Source organism: Porites lutea, chromosome 5 (genome assembly GCF_958299795.1).
Source record: "Porites lutea chromosome 5, jaPorLute2.1, whole genome shotgun sequence".
NCBI lineage: Eukaryota > Metazoa > Cnidaria > Anthozoa > Scleractinia > Poritidae > Porites > Porites lutea.
The window spans coordinates 17,297,373-17,311,360 of record NC_133205.1 but is presented as its reverse complement, the minus strand read 5'-3'; the positions used below and the strand labels follow the sequence as shown (position 1 = coordinate 17,311,360).

General features: G+C 38.9%; 1 protein-coding gene and 1 long non-coding RNA gene across 2 annotated transcripts in view; one reads left to right on the top strand and one right to left on the bottom strand.

Annotated features, from left to right (window-relative positions):
• Positions 1–13,988, bottom strand: part of LOC140937551 (uncharacterized) — a 149,160-nt gene that overhangs the window by 39,745 nt on the left and 95,427 nt on the right. The gene's annotated exons all lie outside the window — the stretch shown is intronic.
• Positions 2,364–5,478, top strand: LOC140936613 (uncharacterized). Its single transcript, XM_073386109.1, has one exon. It carries the CDS (start codon positions 2,364–2,366, stop codon positions 5,406–5,408), a length of 3,045 nt encoding a protein of 1,014 aa, XP_073242210.1. The 3' UTR covers positions 5,409–5,478.

Here is a 13,988-nt window from a genome sequence, read left to right as displayed (position 1 = left end):
TCTAACCGAAAGACATGGGGGCTACGACACTGTCTACTAAATTGGAACAGCTGTTAAGAAAAGTACAGCCTCGTCAATTTGCCTCCTACCAAGAATTTATACGAGCCTTGATGATTGAGACATTGGCCAACACAAGCATGACCTTTGATCAATTGAATTACGACTTGTTTGCTTTGAACCGAGAGGTATTTCATCAAGTGAACAGAGAAACCACGGCATTTTTTAAGTTATTGGCTAACAAGCAACAGTGCTTCCTTCCTGATGGACCAACTACCTCACAAGATCAATACTGAGCAGTCCAACAGATTCGAGGAAATTTTACAGCAAATGGACCCTTCGCTACTACAAGGATACAAAAAGTTTATACATGAAGTTATTATACAGGGCATCAGCTATCACAATCTTACTATGGAAACAATGAACCGTTAATTATTTGACTTGAACAAAGATGTGATGGACCAAATTTTTCAAAAAGCTATTTCTTACTACAAGATGCATGCACCAGAAAAGATCAAGTCCTATGGGAATTGAACATGTCTGGGCAATGACGTCAATGGTCTTCTATAAAACTCACGTTGGGTTCTACTCATCAACACATAATACGATGGCTTTTACTGTAATCTCTGGTGGCGCAAATGGTGTGGATTTAGAAGCAGAAAAGTTAGCAAGACACTATGGTTTGAAGGTCAATGTTCTCATTCCTCCTTGTCATCCCAGAAAAGCCTCCGTACAACCCTTAACTCATCAAAAATTAGCTGAAGCGATTCCTCTCACAACCCAAGTGGCTAATCGTCTCAACAAACAGTTAACCAACCCGATCAGTTTACAGTATATCCACCGAAATTATCATGTGGTGAAACAAGCTGAGATGGTGCTGGCATTTACTTATTTTCAACCAGAAAGAAAAGTTTGCTTGGGCGGAACAGGCTGGGCAGTAGAAATGAGTAAAGTCCTCAACAAAGTCCTGTATGTGTATGATGTGGAGCGAAACATTTGGTTTTGGTATAACCCTCACCAAGATTTGTTTTACGCATGTGATGAAATGTCAGATGAACAGTACGCTTTACCCACACTAGTGAAGAAAACCGCCATTGTAGGAGTCAGAAACATCTACGATTACCCTGAGATCAGATCTTCAAGGTATAACCATTGAAAACCAATCTTGCTCTGTGCTGGCTTTATTCCACTCCATCCATGTGGTGGTTCAACGGCAATAGAGTAGGGAATCATCTGCTGATTCCTCCAAAAGTTATGGCAGGTCGATGCAATTGTGATGCACTGTCTAAGGGGATTAAAGCCTGCCTCCTGCTTCGTATCCTGTGTAGATAGGTTTGTCGAGCTTTACAGAGGTGCGCTTTGCCTCTACCCACAAAGTACTCCTGCTTTGTTTCATCGTTCACAAAGACCTCACTTCGTTTCTTAAAAATCGAGGGTTCAATCACTAGCTTAATGTTGACGTTAATAACAAGAAAATAATAAACATTGTTAAACTGACTACTTTGTTGTGTGGTTGATCTACTCCGAAAGGGCTGATAGTATAGTGGTTTAGTATCCCTGCTTGTCACGCAGGTGACCCGGGTTCGATTCCCGGCCAGCTCGTTCTTTCTTAATCTTGTGATGATAGCAACGTTGGGAAAGACTTTTTTCTTTACTTATAAACTTAGAAAAAATAATGAGAACACTTAGAAAACGTTTTAGAACGTTTTTACACAAGATTCAGTACTGCGCATGCGTACTGTGCAGGGGACAGAAATTCTGTCCCACAATTGTAAGTCGTGACTGTCATCCACATATATAAGTTCACTTTTACATATTCATAAGTAACTAAGTTCCAAGTCCTCTCCGAGCGCTCTCCGAGCGCCATCTTGAATTTTTAATTTGATTGACAACTTAGAACAATAGCCTTAAAACAATAGCGGCGGCGGCATCCTTTGAGTGGCCAGGTGCCCACCCTTACTACTTGTGTGTAACGCTTGCAAATTTGTCCGCGGCACCAAAAAATAAAGTTCACATTCAAGGTTGACAATGAAATAAACACTACAAACCGACAACAGCACTGTGTTGGGCAATGTTGAAAGGAGCTAGACACAAAAGTTCAGCGTAATAATTAGAATAGAATTCGCTCGGGAGTAGAAAGTACAATTCGGAAACACTTTTTGTAACGAACAAAATAACTTCAAACTGCCTCTGGGTAGGACAGATAAACAGGACAAATTTCTTGAACCAGTACAATGAACGTTACTCACTCGTTACTCCCGGTTTGGGCTTAGAATCATCCAAATTTCCCTAGATTTCTAGCCATTTCTAGCTGATATGAAGCGAGATATTCGCTAATGAGCAATGCGGAAACACTTTTCGGAATGATGACCGTGTTCACAAAGCGTAACTCAGGAAGGAATCTACAAAACCGTGAGGAAATTCAGCGCAACTCGCAACCTTCTCCGTTCGCCTGTTCCTCACATATCAGTCACATGCTTATAGAATTAGCTTGGGGGTGTCCCGGTTTGTTTCTCAGGGTTTCTGTCGTCATTGGTTTAAAAATAGCAAGAAAGAAAACCTTCAGACACGTGCGATTAGTCACTCGTAAAGGCAAAAGGTCGAGAGTGCGAATGGAAGAAACAATATCAAAGGACAATATTCTAATTTCACGCAAGAAAGCAGCTCAAGAGAGAAAGCTGCAAAAGAAAAGAGAGCTAGATAGAGCATATTATCTTCAGAATCGCGAGAAAAAGATCGCTCAAGTCAAACAAAGAAGGCAAGAGAAACGAGAGCTTCCCACGCGACCTTCCAGGACTAGACGCGAACTCAAGCGCGACCAGGAGAGAGACCAGATCAAGGAAAAAAGGCGGTCTATCCGAGATTCTGTTCAAGCCAAGAGAGCTTTAATCAGAGAACATACAAGAGAGAGAGTCCGAAAATATCGTGAAAGACGGAGACAGGAGAGCAATGTGGAAGAAATTCTGGGCGGGGGCGCCGCATTTCCGAACAGGACGTCGAGAAAACGCGCGACTGATAAGGTGAAAACTACCCTCCCAGCTTCACCAGCCAAAAAGGCAGCTGTTCTAGAAAGCTTAGTAAGTAGCCCGAGAACAAGAAAACAGCTGGAAAAGAGGGGAGTGGTTACTACACCAGAGGAACAAAGAGAGGTAGCTACGCTCAAAGCATTAGCTTCTGACATTTCCTGCGGACTTGACAAAGTCAAGGCTTCAGGGTCAAACGAAAAGAGAGCAGCATTTACCGCATTTAAATCTTTGGCTTTTGGAGAAAATATTAAGAAGTCAAGAGCGAAAAGATCCTTAGGGAAACTACTTAACCTCAATGAAAAAAGCATTAGTAAAGCCATCAAACGTCAAGAAAGCATTCTCAAAGGTGACATGCCCAGCTGGCTTTATACTAAGAGAAAGGTTCGGCAAGACGCTATATCGGAGGAAGATGCCAAAAAAGTCTTCAACTACTGGGCTCATACGGCAAGTCGTCCTACAGGAGAGAAGAAGGATGTTTTAAAACAACGCATTGGGAAAGAAGAGTATGTGAAACACGCAAAGCATGTGTTGGAAAAAACGCAAACTGATGCTTTTAGAGAATTTCTTGAGCTACACCCAGAAGTGAAGATTCGCCAAAGGAAGTTTGAAAGCTTGAAGCCTTTCTTTGTGAAGCAGGCAAAGGAACGTGATAGGAGGTCTTGCTTATGCAGGAAACACGTGGAAATGCAAATAGTGTTTAAAAGCTGCATAAAATACCGTAAGGAGCTCGTAAGAAAGTCTGCCAATATAGACGAATCATTTGTCATCAAAAGCGTAACAGAGGCTGCAGAAAAAACCCTTTGTCCGAAGCCAGAAGGCATCAACTATCACAACATCAAATGCTTAGAGCGTGAATGCACAGAATGTGGTGTAGACAATATTGAGTTCCTGCCAGAGGAGACTTCAGGAGAGGGAACTGTCAGCTGGTCACGTTATGAGTATGTTTCAACAGGGAAGTTCCTTACTAATGGCCAAGAGAAGAAGAAGATCGCCCTAGTGCAGAAGGAGACACCACCATCGGAGCTCTTTGGCTATTTCAAGGAGCTCCTTGTTGAATACCCCAGGCACTCCTTCATGGCAAGATGGCAGCGTCAGCAGCTCGACAGTTTGCTGGACAACCTCCCCCTGAAACATGTTGTCTGTGTGCACGACTACTCAGAGGGTTATGCATGCAGATCGCAAGACGAAATTCAGTCTGAGTACTTTGACGTTGCCAAGGTATCTCTACACGTCACCATACTGCACCGCCACGCTGTGGAAGCAATTGATGGTGTGAAGAGCACTGAAGAGAATCCCCACCTTGTTAAAGAGCACATTTTTGTTATCTCAGAGGATCCTGTGCAAGATCACGACAGTGTGCATACATGCCAGGCTCTAATAGCAAAGTATTTGCTTGACATTAGCTGCAAGGTTGAACGGATGCATGAATTTTCAGATGGCTGCGCCGCCCAATACAAGTCCAGGCATTGTGTTGGTGACCTATCCTGCTCTCTTGCTGACTTTGGCTTTATCATTCAAAGAAATTATTTTGAGACATCGCACGCTAAAGGAGAGCAAGATGCAGCTGGATCGCATGTGAAACAAAAAGTCAGCCAAGCAGTCCTTACCAGATCAGCCACCATCAATAGCGCAAAAGCTATGCACAAGTTTTTAACAGAGAAGTTTACCCAGCCTGCAGCATCAAGCTTCACTGCAAGAACAAACTCTGTTCAACTGAAGCGTCGTGTGTTCTTTTATGTTCCTGGTAAGGGTGAAGGGGCAGTCATCAGAAATAGACCAGGGAGGAAGTTCAAGGTGGTGAAGGGCATCAGGAAGTTGCACTGCATAAAATCTGGCTCAGAGCAAGAGAAAGTGCTTGCAAGACAACGTTCCTGCTACTGCATTAGCTGCATTCTTGACGATGAGGAGAACTGCTCCAACAAAGCATGGCTGGATGATTGGAAGGAGGTCCTTGTCAGCAGAGATGGCTCAGTAGCTACCACTAGGCAGACTACACAAGAATTTGGCCTAGACCAAGGCACAGCCTCTCACATAGCTGATTTAGCAGTCAAGGGGAGCACTGTAGCCATAGCTGCCGAAGATGACCCGATGTATGACTTCTACCTCCTTAAACTCACATCGGATGGGGTGGAGGAGTTAGATGAGAACTACACAGATGATTATGAATTCACTGCATTCAGAGGGACACAAGTGTTAAAAGGACACTTCTATTTGCGAGACAACATCCATGATATGACATTCACTCTAGATGAGAACCGAACTGCAGTTGTCTATGCTTCCACTGTGAGGCAGATATGCGGTGATATCCCATGCAAAAAAAGGGGGCGAAAATATATCTACAAGTTGCCTTTGAAGGAAAATGAGGAGATAATTGCTTCTTTATGAATAACAAAACAATATTTGCAGCTTCTGCGTGATTCCTGTAACTTTTGTTTAGCTTTTGTGACTATATTTTCTAAAAACTGGAATCTTGCCACACCCGCATTGCATCATGGGAAAAACTGAAATGACTCTAATTAGCATAGAACCAATGTTGAGCAGAAATTTTTAAGTAATTAGTTGTATCCATGTAAAACAGAAGCCTTATAGCCAGTTAATTTGTAAAAATGAAATAAAATGGTTTTTGACCCCTTGTAACAGTAAATGGAGGGGTGATTGTGCTACGCATCTTGATTATTATTAGGGTTAACAGCTACCAACGTGAAATTATAAGCTATTTTAACTCTGGTGAGGACTGTTAAATTGTCGTTTAGTTGCATTAGACCAACGTGGTCTTCACAAAATTGTGCTTTAAGTTACTAAATGGCTTAATTTTGCTCAAATTAAACAAATTGAAAAATTTTGTTAGTTTCTATAAACAACTTTGCCATAATTTTGCATTATTGGCAAAGGTGGTAAATGCCGAATTTGCCTCAAATTTGCCCCGTGTGTAAAAACAAGGATAAACTTTACTTTATCAAGGCATTTACAGGGGTGTCAAACTTGATAGCAAAACTGACATTTGTCAGGTTTTTGCCCAAATGGGCAAAAGCGATCGAAGATGAATTTTTGAATGCTTTTGCTCTCTATAGCAAATTCGGTCAAAGTAGTAATTTGCCACATTTTTGCTCAATGTAGCAAAAGTGACCAAAACTCATTTTTCAACAGTTTTTGCCCAGGATAGTAAATCTGAGCAAAAATTCACGTTATTTGTGTATCGCCCAGTGTAGTAAATGAGTTCAAATTACCACTTCTTCCGTATCTTTGCTCAGTGTGGCAAATATGATCAAAATAGGCGTTTGCCACTGTTTTGTTCAGGGTAGCAAATTTGGTCAAATACCACTTTATTCTCAATTTTGCTCAGGATGGCAGATATGATCAAAACAGTAGTTTCCCATACTTTTCCCCATTGTAGCAAAGTTGATCAAATATCAGTTCTTCTGTATCTTTGCTCAGGATGGCAAATATTGCCATGATAGCAGTTTTCCATACTTTAAGTAAGGTAAACAAAGTTGATTAAAATATCACTTTTTTACATTTTCGCTCAAGATAGCAAATTTGATCAAAACATCATTATCCACATGTTTCTTATTTTTATTTGTTACCATAAATGACTGACTAACAATTTAGACACCAAACAAAATTTCAGGAATAAAATGACTTTATTATCTTTAATATACACTGTACAATAAAAAGCAAGATAAATTAAAAGAAAGTTCCATTGGCCTCTGCAGGGCACTGCATCTACCACAAAATATATGCCTTTAAATAAAAAGCACATACAATGTGAGACTATCTAAATTCATAAGTGTATAAGAATGTACATTGGGTTTGAAAGTGCAAGTCAACACTAGCTAGTTCATAATTATCTAAGGTTGGTACAGGTAAAACGTAACTCCATTTGAGTGGTATACTTCAAATATACTCTTTCTAGATTCAATTGATACTATTGGCAAATGGTTGTATGATGACAACACGTACACATCACTCCCAATGTAGATGTGACATCCTTACTAATGGACAGAACATCAACCACGGGAAATAAAATTAGCCTCAAGTTATTATGATAAGCGATATTCCTCTAATTATTACTTATAAGAACTTGTTTTCATCTGATAAATATCATCCACTAACCAAAATAGGCAGTGAATAATATTATATAGTGTACCTAGTGCTATTCACTTACCCCAAGGGGAGATACATCTGTGTGATTCATTTTTAACCAAATCAGTTATATAAAAGTATTTCTTGTAAATAAAATGAGTTACTATGCGAAAGCTCTGTGCATTTCTATGAATTGGGTACGACTTTGATATATTTTTACCCAGCAGTAAACACTTATAAGGTTAATTTTGTCACCTTTTTAGCATTACATGTATTTTATTTTACAGGTGTTTCATTTACTGCTAAACTTCTAAAACTAGCATGAAATGACACCCCAATTTTACTCTCATCCTATAGGTAGCCAAAAGCTTTTCAAGTTATGAAAGCAAATCTGCTATCCACTGATTTGGTTAAATACTTGTATTATTATTATTTTTATATCACTGTAAATAATATGATTTGGTGAAATTCTTGTATTATTATATGACCATAAATAATTTATTACATTTTATTTTTTCTACTAATATCAAATTATTTGCTAAAAATTTGAGCAATTTTTTTCTGATTCACATGATCAGCTGTTTTGCTTGCAGTATTGGACTGATTAAATATCCAAATTATCTAAACACAATCTATACACTATGAAAGCTCTGTAGAACTTCTTTAATTCATCATCATTATTATTGTTATTGGCATGCAGGTGATTAAAATTTAAGCCATGCTTATCAAAATTTGTTATCACACACGGTATTTTTTTTTGCATAAAACATAACTGCACTCTTTTTTCATAAAATATGCCAAGAACAAAATAGGATGATGGCATTTGGAGTCCAGTAATTACTCTACTATGGGGTGTATTGGCTAGATTTAGTCCTTGGAGTGGCACTTTTTAAGGCAGTGCTTAGGGTAGCCCTAGGATCTGTCACCACTGCGGAAAGTGGATGCAGATGTATCTCCAATTACATATGTTGGGTGAATGGACACGACGACTGAAAATACAGCTGCATTTACAGGCTACTAGATGGAAGGTTTTTAAAATTCAGTAAAGTTGCCAAGTTACAGAGTGATTCGGTGCAAACTAACAAGGACAGCTCTGCAAAGATGGGAAATTTTGCAGACATTTGTCTGGTAAGGGAAAGTTTGTGGCTCCACCATACCATACAAAGGTCATTGAGATTATGTGACTTTGTGTCAACACTTTATTTCAAATCGGACTAATCACAAACAGCGTAAGAACCTAGCCAATCACAAAACGCTGACATACATGCATGTCTTTGTGACCCTGTGGGATTCAAACATGATATTGTGCACTAATTCTCAGACGGCATGCTCTATACAGAAGGTTTAGAGTGTCTGCAACACAGGCAAGATCTTCATTGGATTGTGGCAAATCACTTTGAGATTTGGTAATTTACCTAGTTTTAATGTGGCTCCTTCCCATGGGTGTCAAAGGATATTCACTTACTACATTGTAGGTCTTCACCAAAACTCAAAAAAATTTGCAATTGTCTACTGAGTACAGTCAACTCTCGCCTTGCGGACACCCCACTATAACGGACACCTCGATAATACGGACAGCAGATAAATTCCGGACAAAAATAAATTACAGACATTTGACTGAAATAAACTCCTGCTATTACGGACTCTCGCTACAGAGGACACTAACTTAAGGTCCTTACAGTGTCCGCTATAAAGGGAGTTGACTGTAAATATGGTTCTAGGAACTTAACTGAAAAGGAACTGAATCATGATGCATGTCAACTTCAACTTGAGTGTTTTTATATTTTTTGTAAATTTTTATCTTAAATGTCTTCTTCTTTTCTGAATGTTCTTCAAAAAATTATCTGTGTTACGCTTATGATCAAGTTCCTTTTCCTATTGTAAGTGGTGGGTGCCAGAGCAAACTCAGGAGCATCATCTGGTGCTCCTTGGTTTGATGCTGGTCTCACTGTGTGCTCTATTACCATTATTTTCACTTCATTGGCTTGGACACCATGCAACTTTGCGGTCCAACTGGGCCATTAAACCATTAACCTCAATGCTCTGCCAGGAAAGTGGCCTTACACAGAGATTTTCCCTGTTTGGGAGGTCCTCATCTGAACCTGAAGAATTACCTTTATGCCACTCTGATTACAGCTATTTCAGACAAAGACTCCTCTGATGACATATATGCAACGGACATACATGCAAGGTACTTGTCCTTGTCTGACTAACTGATGCTAGTTGACTCCCTCAAAGCATATTGGCCCTTTAATTTTTTTTCTGAAAGAAAAATGAAGAGCCATGATTTAGCAGCCAACAAGTAACCAACAGTTGGTAAACAAGCATGGACTGCTCAAACTCAGTGTAAATGATTGGGTTGCAGAACAATGACACGATGCTAAAAGCTGAAAACACTCTCTTAATCAAAGGAACAGTTTGAGGATATTTGTGAGAAAAATTTCTCCCTGCATTTTATTCCTACTAACTTTTTCATTAAATATATAATATGCTTTTGGAACGGGGGTTAAAGTAGAGAGCAGAAATGCCTCTTTCTGTTGAATCTGCATTTGTTTCATTAAGACTCTTTTAAGTGTAAATAAAAACTGAAATAAATTAATTCCCCTGTCATTCAAGAGGAGAACTGATAGTGTCCCACAGGTCACCAGGCTCTAACAGAGCACAGCCATGACTCAAGAACAATAATTTATTAATAATTGTGGTTATTTGGCATGATAAAGCCAAAGCATTTACTCGCAAAATGAACTAACAAAGATCCCTCAACATCATTGAGCTGTACAAAGGTATAAATAATGAGGTATTGTCATTTAAAATGTGGAACAGTAATACAGTGGTCACTTGGAATGACACTTATGCTTCAAGATCTGGCAAGTGCCGTCATTCGCAAAATGAGCCAAAATTAAGATCTCACAATATTACTGAACCATATTTATAACGCATAAGAGTTTTGGATGGTACAATTTATGAAAGAAGAATCACTTGTCATTTAAATGTGGAACAATAATACAGTGGTCACTCAGAATGACACATAGGCTTCAAGACCTGGCATACGCCGTCACTCGCAAAATGAACCAAAATTAAGATCTCACAATATCACTGAACCATATGTATAAACCATAAGAGTTTTGGATGGTACAATTTATGAAAGAAGAATCAATTGTCATTTAAATGTGGAACAATAATACGGTGGTCACTCAGAATGACACATAGGCTTCAAGATCTGGCATACGCCGTCACTCGCAAAATGCAAAATTAAGATCTCACAATATCACTGAACCATATGTATAAACCATAAGAGTTTTGGATGGTACAATTTATGAAAGAAGAATCAATTGTCATTTAAATGTGGAACAATAATACGGTGGTCACTCAGAATGACACATAGGCTTCAAGATCTGGCAAGTGCCGTCACTCGCAAAATGAGCCAAAATTAAGATCTCACAATATCACTGAACCATATGTATAAACCATAAGAGTTTTGGATGGTACAATTTATGAAAGAAGAATCACTTGTCATTTAAATGTGGAACAATAATACAGTGGTCACTCAGAATGACACATACTGTAGGCTCCAAGATCTGGCAAGTGCCGTCACTCGCAAAATGAACCAAAGTTAAGATCTCACAGTATCACTGAACCATATGTATAAACCATAGGAGTTTTGGATGGTACAATTTATGAAATAAGAATCATTTGTCATTTAAATGTGGAACAATAATACACTGGTCACTCAGAATGACACATATGCTTCAAGATCTGGCAAACTTATGCCGTCACTTGCAAAATGAACCAAATTAAGATTTCACAATATCACTGACCGATAATTATGTATAGATGTAAAACAAGAGTTTTTGACTGTAAAAATTTCAAAAGGAAAATCATTTGTCATTTGAAATGTAGTAGAATATTAAATAATAAATTATAGTGACCACTGCTTTGTCAAGTGCTGTCACCTGAAAAGTACAGTAACCCCAAAGATCTAACATATTAACTCAGCTGTACAACAAGCCAAATTACTGAATTATGGACATGCTAAGGTCACATCACCGACTTATATTGGTGTAAAAGAAATGTTTGCCTGCACAGCTCAAGATCTGGCTACTTAAGATTATTCCATTAATGAAGACGATGCGCAACAAAGAGTACAGTTATTTCTGCAGTAAACAAAAAGGAATCAATCAATGGCATATCTGTGCATGCATCTTAAATTTTAAGATTTATCTTTGAGGTTTTAAGCTTACGCAAAGTTATTAGAAAACCAAAGTAAATATACGAACTACGATATCAAGAAAAACATACCTTTCTGCAATCCAGCTGAGTTGATGACTTGGAAACAGGCTTTATGTGAAGAATATCGCAATTGATCACTGTCTCTCGAAAATAACAAAGGTATAAATCGTAATAGAACAGCTGAATAGAAAGACAGGCTTTCTATTGTCCGAAAATAACCAAACTACTCGTTTTGCAACGCTGTATTGCTTGTTAAGTCCGCGTGAATTTGCACTGTTCAACGAAAGTTTATTTTACACTATTCTATTGGTTCAAAAGCCGCACGTGACAATGTAAATCAAATCGCGCATGTGCCAAAGTCACGTGGAAGCCTGGGAAACAACAAACATGGCGGCTGATCTTGCCATGGAGTGCATTTAGGACTACATTCACAGGAAAAAATAACGGATTCCCATTTTTGGATATTTTTGGGTATTTAAAGAATACCCATAAAAATCCCAAATTTGGCAAAGTGAGACAAGTCCCAACCAGGGAATTCCCAACCAAGTTCCCAGATTGGGACTTGTCTCACTCTTCCAAATTTGGGATTTTTGTGGTTATTCTTTAAATACCCAAAAATATCCAAAAATGGGAATCCGTTATTTTTTCCTGTGATTCACCCGGACGACGAAACTCTGCAATCTACTATTGAAATGACTCCTGGGTTCAAACCTCTCACATATTGTGCATTTTGTTCACCCACGTCAGGGCCTCCTATTCCGAGACTTCTTGTGATATTTTTTTTTTTTCCGAGCCACCGACCCAATATCAGGAAACGCATTCGACGCTAAACGAAAAAAAAGGGGGGATGGCCTTACCCGAAATAACCAGCTGCAGCAAGTAATATGATAAACTCTGAGAAGAATGTGATGGTGATTGAAACGGGGCAATGGAAAATTAAAACTTGCGTGAAATAACACTGTGAAGTTTGGTAAATGTGCAAACGTTGGTTAAAGTCAGGGTCGTAACATGGTATATGGGCTCAGGGCCCAAAGCCCAAAATATGACTGGGATCAGGGCTCAGAGGAAAGGGCTCAGGGCTCAGAAGAATGGGATCAGGGATCACAAGGCTTTGAGCCCGAATCAGGGATCAGATTTATTTTACGGTCTAGGAATCTCTTAGCACAATATTTTTCCGCATAATAAGGTTTGTGTCCATAGAATTTCCTGGCCGAAGTACATTACCTATTCTTGCTTCCGGCTGGCGGCATGTTCCTGTCATACGAAATCCTGGTTGTTTGACGAAAACATGGTATCATATTCTTAATTCATTTAATTGTTGAGAGCACCGTAATATGAACCTCAAGTCACTTTTCTCGGTTTGTAACGCAACTCCTCAACGCGCTGTCAACGCCAGAGGGCAGAGAAAGCGATTTATACTTATCTTTTTTGGCGAGAAATAAGGAAGAAGAAAAAGGACACAAAGAAATCCTCTGACAGAGAAAGGTACGTATAGTAAGTACTTCCTTGACTGATTTACTCCTGCAAGGGTCCAAGCATAGAGTTTTTCGGCCGATCAAACATAACAATACCGCCAGAACAACAGACAAACTGATTCATTGAAAGCGGAATTTACTGTATAGGTCCCGATTGCCTCATCGCCTCAAGCAAGTCACAAGGCAACTATAAATCGAGGTTCGTATTTTTTGACCAGTAACTTAATCCTTAAAAGTACTTAAATAATTAGAACGGACGTCAAAAGTAGAATACAAGTACAATGAATTCGCGCGCTTTGTTGCAAAATACATGCTTTCTCGCAATTTAATACATCTGCTCTAATTGCATGGATGTTTAGGGTTATCTCGAACTCTGATGAGAAATCGAGATCGGTTCACCTACCAGTACTAGTACAGCATTGGGCCGGGAAAGTAAAGGACACATTCCATTACTGTATAACTGATAATTGCTTGTATGATAAATAATCTGAAATTACACTGTAAAATTAGTGAAAATAAGAGGAACACCAAAGACGTACCTCGGTGAGATAAAAGTAACAAACCCTTTATAGTTTATTTTCTTTAGTTTTTTTTTTAAATATAAAATAGACGGTTGAATGGGTGAAAGGAATTAATGTTGCATACTAGCTACAAGTAGCAGAGTCTGCAGGAATTCATTTTAATATATTATAGCACTCAGCATGAAGGGCCACCAGTAAGGGGTCGACTATTTGATTTTTGGGCCGGGGATGCGTTATTCTTGTCAGATCTCACTCGTGCAGTGGCTATTTTGTTTTGAACAAAATTTACTGAGTTTAGTGACAATATTACAATGATATTAATCTACAAAAATGTTTTCGGCGCTTTGGGCTATAGACCTTGTCAGGTAATGGGTTCATGATAACCGTCACGAATACAGAGACATTAAGTGACCACTAAGCCCACTATGAGAATGTTGATGTAATTGCTGTAGTTACTGTAGTTGGTGTAGTAGCTGTAGTTGGTGAAGTTGCTGTAGTTAGTGTAGTTAGTGTAGTTGGTGTAGTATATGTAGTTGGTTGGTGTAGATAGTGTAGTTAGTGTAGTTAGTGTAGTATGTGTAGTTGGTGTAGTATGTGTAGTTGGTGTAGTATGTGTAGTTGGTGTAGTATATGTAGTTGTGTGGTTGCTGTAGTTG

What these genes read in the sequence shown, in the direction of transcription:
- LOC140936613 (XM_073386109.1), top strand. Translation starts at nt 2,364, where the DNA reads ATGACCGTGTTCACAAAGCGTAACTCAGGAAGGAATCTACAAAACCGT.